The sequence below is a fragment of the Mchenga conophoros genome, linkage group LG2, assembly GCF_057382185.1.
Source record: "Mchenga conophoros isolate Kocher_MC1m ecotype Shallow Benthic linkage group LG2, M_conophoros_male_GT1.1, whole genome shotgun sequence".
Classification (NCBI taxonomy): domain Eukaryota; kingdom Metazoa; phylum Chordata; class Actinopteri; order Cichliformes; family Cichlidae; genus Mchenga; species Mchenga conophoros.
Window position 1 is genome coordinate 30,009,403 of NC_140527.1, and position 10,552 is coordinate 30,019,954.

Sequence of the window (10,552 nt, forward strand, 5' to 3'; positions counted from 1 at the left end):
TTTTCTGCACTGAATTTTTTACAAAGTGTAATGATTTTAAATGTAATTATTTAAAAATAGTGTGGAAAACAGTCACAGTAGTAGTGTAACAGTAAATGCAGAGGTTCCCTAACAACAGAACCATTTTGCACAATACAGTGAAAATAAGATAAATTAATAAATCAATAAGCATGATCCTTGATGGTTTATATTTGTACGATGGGAAATCACATTAACTGAAAGACCTCTAGGCATCTTGGCATCACCTCCTCCGTCCATGGACTTTGGGTGATGCAGTCTATATAAAAGTAGTGACCGCTTAAATTATCGTGCATATTTTGGATGTTAGCATAAACAAAACCATCTCCTGTTGTTTCAGTCTGGCAAGTTCATTTTGAAAACTTGATTAACTCCAGCTCTGCTATTTTCTCCCTTTGCTTCACCTGCCACAACACCAACATTAGCATAGACTTCTTGGCCATCTCCATTCTCTGCAGAGCAGCAAATAGAGTCAGTGAATGATTAAAGAATTTTTCATGTTCTATGAAACTGTTTGCTAATAGTCAAAAAATGTCACTGTATGGAAAAAGTTCGTTTTACCACAAAGATGCAAAATGATTTGCATTTTACATAGATAAATAAATAAATAAAACATGACTTTTAACATTCTTTTGGGAGCTTTAAGCTTTACAAAGCTGGGCAAAATTGCTTTCAAACACTTTGTGTTAAAGGTAGTTGGTTAACAATACTTGCATATTTAACTGACACATAACAGATATCAATAAACTCTTAGCAAGAATAAAAAAAAAAACTATTTAAAAGTGCTCAATTATTCTGTTTATCTTCTTAAAAAATGCAAAAAAGAGCGACCTGAGTAATGGGAGAAAGAAAAAAAAGATGTTTGTTACCGTTTTGTTTTAGGCGTTTGTCGTTTTTCTTTTTCTCTGAGCAGATGATAACTGCACCCACAGCCATGAAAATTACCAGAGCTGAGAGTCCACCACCAATCAATGACAAATTGCATGTTTCAAAGATAAAAGACAACAAAAGATGAAAAAACTGATTTCATTGGATCTACTTAGTTTTCACTTACTAATCCATCATGATTCATCTCTGATGGCAGTTTCTTTTTCCTTACCCACAGAACTCTTTGCTGGTTCAGTACACACAGTGTTATTAGTTTTATGCACACACTCTGATATCTGTGTCCTGATGACTGAAGTGCAGTTAATGAAAATAAAGCCTATGAGCAAAGAAACCCACGTAATTTGCTAAAGATATACAAAGTGAGCATATCAATTGCTGAGTGATTATCAGATATTATTTACAAAGACCTCACTCACCAGAGGTAGATATCCTCTCTTCTTTGAAGACATCACTGACGTTATTACTGACTGAGCAGACCAGATGTCCTGAGACGTGCTGTTTCAGAGTGATGATGTTAGTCTCATTATTTCCAGAAAGGAGCTCAGCATCTGTCAGTGTGCGTCCATCCAGAGTCCAGCTGTACTGAGGACTGTCCCCTCCCTCAGAGGAGCAGGACGCCCTCATCTCTCCCTGGGACAGACACTCAGAGACCAGCAGGACAGAGGACACAGGAGCTGAGAGAAACACACAGATCAATTCTGATACCGTGACAGGATTTTGGTCTCCAATGAATAACTGGGAAAGCAAAAAAATATATCTGAAAATTGTCCACGGGAACTTGTGGATTTTAGTTTGTAGTCCCTGCCAGAAGGACTGTGGTTACATTTTCTGACGATTGTCAGTTTAAGTCCATTAATGTAAAGCTTTTATTTGTGAACAGATACGTATTATACAGGTCTGTGACTGAAACATAGTTTGAGGTAAGTTAGCAGCTCTAGTTTCCTTGTGCAGATATTCATCAAGATGAAAATTTACAAAACCTAGCTGGAAAATTGCAATTTTCCAAACGACAAAACAAATGTCTGAATTGTATTTAGCTGCTGTAGCGTTTAGACTCTGCAGCTGTGCATGTTGCCTTACCACACCATCATCAAATGTTTTAAGTAGCCTGTACTTTTCTACAAGAAAAAAAGTAAAAATGTCTGGTATGAAATAGAACAGTTGTTTAATGAGGTAATTTGTCATAGTTGTATTTACTTATATGTGTTTACTGCATATTCAATGATCTCAGAATGGCACATTAATGTTTAAAGAAAAGCAGGCCAAGCAAGCTGGAAAAATTTGTCTTTTGTTGTTGTTGTTCTTTTTGTTCCAAACTTATTTTATGGACTGTACTAGATTCCGTGGCTGCAAAACATCTCATTGTTATAAGATTAGGTATTAAGCAAGTTTTGTAGCTCACCATGAGAAACTCCGAACAACATCAACAACAGTCCAGCTACAGCTTCCATGTCTGCTCAGTGTTCAGCCTTTGTTGATACAGTCTGCAGCTTTCAACGTTTTTTACTCAGAAACAGGCGTGTGTGTGCTGGTCTGAACAGGCTCCAGTGTACCCTGTTAGCGATTAGCCTCAGAGAAGAATTCTTAAAAATTTTGGTGTCAGGTTTCATTGATGTTGTACTTAACAACTTCTTTTCTTTTGTTTGTTTGTTTCTTTTTTTGGCCCCACAAACACAAATAAATATAGACAATTAGGGGGAAAAGATTTCGGAATTATTTATAAAGGTTTCATTTTCGCTTCATATCATTGGTTGCACTGGATTACTTTTTGATAATCAACACATTTTTAAATAGTCTGACTTTATGTCTTCACTGAGGCGACACGGTTACGCAACTTATTTATAACTGACTGCATTCATGTTATATTTTCGCTTTCTGTTCATGATGTTGAAAATACTTGTTTAAAACCAAAAGTATTTTATGTTCAATATCAGAAGTACTGTACTGTATATTAGTGTGAAATGTGGGGCACATCTTAGGGGCTCATGTAAGGCAGCCCACACTTAGGCCATGTCCACACTAATACGTTGTCATTTGAAAACACATCTTTTCTTTCTCCATTTTGGCGTTTCAGACAAAAGCACCATTTTCAAATTTATCGGGGCTAGTGTGGACGTAGCCTTAGAGCAGGGGTCACTAACAGGCGGACCGGTGTCCGAGTCCGGACCCAGACGCCATCCTATGTGGACCCGGACCTATAGTTAACAAAATATTAAATTATATTTAATTTTGATGGGGCGATTCAATTTTAAGCGGTAACATTACATTGTATTAGACCAGGGAACATACAAACCAAGCGAGTGCGAGTTAAGCCACCCACGTGACACTACTTAGCCAATCAAATCTGTGCATTCAAGGCGATCGCAACGCTGAATGCAGACACAGACAGACAGAGGAAAGAGACGGTGAGAGGCGAATGACAAGCGAGGCGATAAACGATACAGGGAGACAAGACGTGAGGTGGAGTCACAAGAGGTAAAACAACTATGGCGCTTTCAAAAAAGAGAAAATAGAACTTTCAAGACTGAATGGACCGACGCATATATGTTCATTCCTCCAGCCGCAAGCAGCAAACCAGTGTGTCTCATATGTTCAGAAACCGTGGCACTGATTAAAAGTGGCAATGTCAAACGCCACTATGAGGCAAAGCACAAAGCCTTTGAACAATCATACCCACCCAAGTCTGAACTCAGGTCCCAGAAAATTAGCAGTCTCAGAGCCCAATATGATCAATCCACAAGGATCTTAACCAGTTCTTTCACCGCCCAACAACGTGCTCCTGACACGGAGGACGTGTCCCGGACCTCTGCTTGAGAAGATTTTCTCCAACTGGACCTCCTCAAATTTTAGTTTAATACCCCTGCCTTAGAGTGTGGAAATACTACTATATGTACAATTGGCCCCACTGTGGAACCCTCTCTGCTTAGTATGGGCAGCCCACACTACGTGCTGCCCAACTGGGGCCCATATTTCTTCATAATTCAGGAAAAAAATGGAGGACCCGGCCCATGACTGCGAAGGCCGGGTCCTCTGGTGGACGCAGCTTCAGAATTTGGACACCCCCGGCCTGTTTCCGGCCGGACAATAATAACAGTGACATTTAACTTGTTTTATTTGATAAATAAACACTGTAAGATTCAAGTTTTTTGTGTATATGTATACCACTCCCACCCCCCAACCCCCAACAGCCCTTTTGAATGTCTCCCTAATTCTGAGTTCTCAAAGTTGGTAAGTATGTGCTAGGCTTGGCCCACATCAGTCTAAAATTGTATGTAACCATGAATAACCTGTCCACCAGGAGAGACTGGACAGTATAGATGTAAAACAAATATGCCAGAAGTTTATCTCAGCTAACGAAAGGAGAAGGCATGTGTTTGGCTGCTTCACATAGTGGACATTGAGTTGTTGTGTGGGGCACCAGTAGTCCATGTCTGTTGCTGTAACAGTAGTTCATGTTTAGAATAAAAAATCCCAGCTCACAGATTTGATAGGGGCAGTAGTTTACCTAAAATGTTGCATAATTTTTCTGAGAGATCTTTTACTTTGTGGTAATCTTATATGAGTAGTTTTGTATAAGAGATGTTGGTGTACTATAATATGAAGTAATGTTGTTAAGTCCTTAAAGTCATATTCTTTTATTGTCATGATTGTATTTGAAACTATTTTTATTTTTGAATACCTGATTTATATGGAATATGGCCGAGGTAAACTAAAGTCTAAAATACTTAGTCATTTGTTTAATAGTAATTTAACATTATATAATTCACATATAAAACTATGAATTGTGATTTTAAATGGTTTAAAAGCATGTAGAATAGCATATGTAGGCAAGTATATTTCTCCTCTTTGTATTAAGAAGCAAAGACAAAAAAAAAAAAAAGAAACATGGCAGGGTTCGGTGGCTGAATCATCTGTCCCCACCAATGCCAAAACCAAATCTTCGACCTTGCGCTGATATATAACATGTAAATATATATTAATGATATGCCACATGTAAAAAGCTGAAAAAACTGCATGAATGAGGAAAGGAGAATGATAAAGAGCGCAGTGGACACTGATTAGCCCAAAGAAGGTGAGTAAGAAGATGATTGGACTAGAGTAAAGATGACGGTATTGAGACTGACAGCGTGGGAAAGTGGCAGTGAGGTAGAGAACAGAGAAGCAGGCAAATGAGTGACTACAGATCTTCCCTAGTGAACTCACACATAACGTTCATTACAATCTATTTAGTGACTGTCTTTAATATCACGGTTGCTACAGGTTTCAAATAATTAAACCCAGTTCACCACAAAGGACAACTAATAGTATCACCTACACAAACACAGTTTCTGTGTTTCTTCACTATTCAGCCTCTTGTGACTGAGCAGGCAGCTTTTAAGTAAACCTTGTACTTTACTAAGATACAAATAGGCAAAACCTCTGACCATGTTTCCTGTTTTAGTGATCAGCTTCTAAATAAGAATGTGTGAACTCAGACCAGGCAGGATGTGACTACAATACAACTGCAGAGACTGAGAAGACAGACTGCAGTCATTAATTTAGTAATACTAAAACTCTAAAACTCCTAAACCAATTTTGTAATTTTATTCAAGATTCAATTCAGGATTTTTCATGTACATAGTTATACAAGTATAACACGAAGTGAAATGTGACCTGATACGCTCCTCGACTGTGCAAAATATATAGAGAAAAACATTATATACAGTAAGTAAATAGATATATACAAAGATGACATTATGTGCAATATTGTCCAACTTATTATGCTTTTTCATCGACACTTGATATTTACAGCTAAATTAAATTAACAAGTTAAAGGGGGTTTTTAAGCACTTTGAAGTACACAAAAATTACCAAAAAAGTGTGTAACTAAGCCACAATTGTTTTTAATTTAAGAAATATAAATAACAGATTCCGTCAAACCTTGAAACACCTTCACAGACATTATTTCTTGTTGTTTTGCTCAGTTTTGAAGTGTTGTCTGAAGTTCTGTTCGTTGATGTTATATGTCAGGTAAAACCGTCATTGTGCACAGAAGGAAACACAGTGAAGCAATAGTAAGTGCTACTACACAAACCACAAGCACACATGCAGGTTTTAAAATGAAAAGCCTCATTTTTATTATTTTATTTATTTTTGTTATATTCTACTGTGTCACTACATTTAACTCTGGATGAACACAGACTGCAGCACATATTTTAATGAATTCATTTTTTAATAAAAGCAGTTTGTACAATGTTTATAACCTGTGTTCATGATTACATTTATATACAATGCAGTATATGGAGAAAATGAGATATTAAAATAAGAGGACAGAAACAGAAGATGAGGTTTACCCTTTTATTATAAACTGTCTGGACAGGTCAGGAATACCTCTTCTTCTTCCATCTGATACTTTTAGGGGCCATCCCAGCAGTCCGTCTTCCTATCCCTAGTATCCTCTCCTATCATATCAGCTCTCTGCATGTCCAACATGACAACCATGTTGTCTCCAAACTGCTCAACCTGAGCTGTGCCTCTAATATACTAATTTCTACTCTTGTCCATCCTGGTTACTCCCAATGAAAATGAACTAAAAATATAGATCTATAGATGACACTCAAAGGTAAACAGAAGGTAGAATGTGAACAGAAGATTAATGAGCTTGAACACCAAACTCACCATTAACCACAATGAACCTAAAGCCCCATTGAACAAAATTAATTTGAAAAATGAGTAAAACCCCAAAACATCATAAAGCTCACAACCCTGGGTAAATCACATGGGTGACTTGGGATTACTCTGTCTCCACCTCTATCTCCCCTCTTTGACAACTTGCTTTCCTTGCTTTTGTGTGAGACTGACATCAGTAAACATTATTACCTGGTCATCTTCTTCCTCGGCAGAGAAGCAAGAAGAATAAAGTAACATAAGTGAGTCATTAAAATAATCGTTTGAGGTCTAAACAGAAGTTTACCATCATTTCTTCAGCAGACTGAAAATTGTGAAATGGTTTCACTGATTCTGACCAAAATGCACACAAAACATGACTTTTAATTTTGCTCAGTTCTGGCTTTTTTGATGTATCAACAAACTTTTGGCAAAGAATAAAAATTGTTTATTTAAAAAACAGCAAACAGAAAAATTGTTATATGTAATTATTAAAAGAACAAAGTTTTTTTTACCTTCCTGTTTTGTAGGTTTGTTTTTTTGTTTCTTTCTCCGAGAACAGATGACTGCTACACCCACAACTAAGAAAATTATCAGTGCTAAGAGAACACCACCCATCAGTGTTAAAATTCCTGCTCCTAAAATAAATGAAATTTAAAAAAAAAAACAAGTCAACATGTGTTTTTATGGCAAAACACAAGGAGAAAATAAAGACAATTACATCAATAAATTCATTGCATTAAAGTTTTAATTTATTAATGTGCCATCAGTGATTATTATTGTCCAACTGATTAATATGCAATCAATGAAAATGAAGCTTATAGCCCATAAATAAATGATTTATGAAAGGTGTACAAATTGACCATTTTGGTCGCTAACTTCCCAAGGGCAAGTCAGAGCAGAGACATATTCACACTACAGTAGCAGTACAAATATCTAAAAAAGACCAGTTTCTGTCTTTTCTCAAGCTCTCGAGACTACTACCATGAGCTGGATGACTGGGAACCTACACTGACTGAATTGCTGATTCAGTATTAGATATTATTTACAAAGACCTCACTCACCACAGGTAGATATCCTCTCTTCTTTGGAGACATTACTGACGTTGTTCTTGACTGAGCAGACCAGATGTCCTGAGACGTGCTGTTTCAAAGTGATGATGTTACTCTCATTATTTCCAGAAAGGAGCTCAGCATCTGTCAGTGTGCGTCCATTTAGAGTCCAGCTGTACTGAGGACTGTCCCCTCCCTCAGAGGAGCAGGACACCCTCCTCTCTCCCTGGGACAGACACTCAGAGACCAGCAGGACAGAGGACACAGGAGCTGAGAGAAACACACACAGATGAGTTTAGATTTTAAATCAGAATCTCTGTCATTTTCTATAGTCTCTAAAAAGAAACAAGGAAAGAACAAAATACATGTATTTGATATTTTGTGATATATTATTTAGTTTGCCAACAGAACAGAAAAAATACCTTGAATAAACAACTGTAAAATACGCTCGTCTGATCTTCTTCCATCTGAATCAAAGGCTTGAAGAGTATAATTATCACTGTCACTCCTGCTCAAGTTATTGATCCTAAATGTCCCATTACTGAGGAAAAGATACCTATGTTCTGTGGTTTTAAAACTGATCATATTCTTTTTCACATTAAATATGTTTAATGAATCCTTCAACAATTGGTATTCAAGTATTTCCGAAATGCTGCCCAGATGGATGTCCACAGTTCCTCCCAAAGCTCCATAGCACTTAGTTTCATCCTGGCTGCCATCACAGTAAGTTCCCATACCTGCCAATGCAAAGTAAACGGAAGAAAAATTGACACAATTTTGAGTGTTTAGTACCTACAAGAACTACAGTTTTTCTTTTCATTTAGCATTTGCACATGTTTAACAAAAACAGAAATTGTGGTTTTCTGTTTACTGTTTGCTAAAGTGTACACTATGCAATCAAGCATTTACGAGAAGACCCAAGTGCAGAGGCTTGGCGATAGTAACAATAACAAACAAGAAATCATGAACAATTAACTTTAACTTTACAATAGCTTAAAAAATATACAATAAAGAATAAGTTACAATAACTTGCCTTCAACTTTTCCATTGTCCTTAACATCCAGTGTGAAATGAATGTTTTTCTCTTGGACTCCATTTGAATTAAAGACCTCAATGCTGTATTGACCTGAATCATTCCTCCTCAGGTTTGTGATCTTGAGTGTCCCGTTCTTGATTATAAATGTTAGTCTGTTGTTAAATTCCTTGTCTGTTGTTATTTTTTCTTTCTTTATATTGAACACAGTTATGTTCCCCTTGGGAAGCACCTTCAAAAACTTCATTTCACGGCCACTAGCATCAGTCATCACTTGGATGTACACAGTTCCTTTAAGAATAGGAGAGCATGGGCATGTGTTCGTCCTGAGGTCACATGTAGTCTCATCAATTGGAACGAGAGCTGGAAAAACACATTTAATAGAACATGAGCTGAAATTATTCAGACAACAAATGGAAATGATTGCCTTCATTACTGGCAAATTTTCTACTATAATACTTCTTCTTCACTGCCTAAAGTACTCATTTAGTGCAGCTAACACTAATCAGTGACCACGTTTAAAATTTCAGTGTCCCTTTAAACTTTAAAGTTAAAGATTAAATAATGAATATGGATCCCAGCCCATGTGTGGTGAAAAGAACTGGAAATGCCCATAGATAGACAAATTCTAAATCAAGAAATATCCCATTTGTTGTCTTCAAGAATTTGGAAAAATTAAGCAACATGAAACATTTATATCTATCTGTGTAGTTTTTTTTGTTGTTGTTTTGTTTTCATCTTCTACCCTTTGTTGCACAGGGGTTGTGTACTGTGTTTTTCTGTTTTACTCCAACAAGATGGCTATATTTCTGATTAACTTTATAATAATTTCAAAAATATACAATAAAGAATAAGTTATATAACTTGCCTTTAACATCCAGCGTGAAATGAATGTTTTTCTCTTGGACTCCATTTGAATTAAAGACCTCAATGCTGTATTGACCTGAATCATTCCTCCTCAGGTTTGTGATCTTGAGTGTCCCGTTCTTGATTATAAACTGTAGTCTGTTGTTCAATTCCTTGTCTGTTGTTATTTTTTCTTTCTTTATATTGAACACAGTTATGTTCACCATGGGAAGCACCTTCAAACACTTCATTTCACGGCCACTAGCATCAGTCATCACTTGGATATACACAGTTCCTTTAAGAAGAGGAGAGCATGGGCATGTGTTCGTCCTGAGGTCACATGTAGTCTCATCAACTGAAACGTGAGCTGGGAAAGATGCATTCACATGAACATGAGCTGAAATTATTCACACTACAAATACTAATACTTGGCTTCTTTATGAAGATGATCTTACCATGAATTCCCCCTGCCACAAGCACAATGATAAGAAACTGCTCCATACTCTTCATTAAGCCACGTTGTGATTTTAATCTTTAAAAATTACTGTAGACAATGATGAACAAAGCTGGGTATAAATCAGTATAACGTATATACTGTTGACAGTATTTTTTCAGCATACCTTAACATACATATCTTACTTTTCTATCGCTGCTCTAATTGCATCAGCAAAACTGAGTCTCTAGACAACACTGTAGGGTGACACTTTCACAGCATATCAATGCAAGTATAAAAAAGTATATGTCACGTATTCTTGACATATCCTTTTGAGAAAGAACAGGCAACATGTGCGGTGACAAGTTAATTCACAAATAGTTCAGAACTTCCTGTGGGGAGAGCTGTACTGCTGTACTGCACAGGAGGGATGCCTTTTTATGTTTGTATGTTTGGATGAGTTTTCTTTCTGAAAGGAAAGGAGATAAACAGTATAGAACAAATAAAATGTAAATAACCAAGGAAAAACCAGCTTGTTAAAATGCTGCAAATCATTGGCACAAAATGGAACTATGAAGTAATGTTTTCCAGAAAATATTAAAACATTGAATCCTCATATCTATCAAAGCAGGCTGA

General features: G+C 36.7%; 1 protein-coding gene across 1 annotated transcript; it reads right to left on the bottom strand.

Annotated features, from left to right (window-relative positions):
* Positions 1-6,567: 6,567 nt before the first annotated feature.
* LOC146582231 (uncharacterized) lies at positions 6,568-9,993 on the bottom strand. Its single transcript, XM_085293181.1, has 6 exons — positions 9,939-9,993; positions 8,638-9,000; positions 8,027-8,341; positions 7,617-7,874; positions 7,068-7,187; positions 6,568-6,776 (listed from the first exon to the last, which is right to left on the bottom strand). Exons 1-6 carry the CDS (start codon positions 9,991-9,993, stop codon positions 6,697-6,699), a joined length of 1,191 nt encoding a protein of 396 aa, XP_085149307.1. The 3' UTR covers positions 6,568-6,696.
* Between the last annotated feature and the right edge of the window lie 559 nt (positions 9,994-10,552).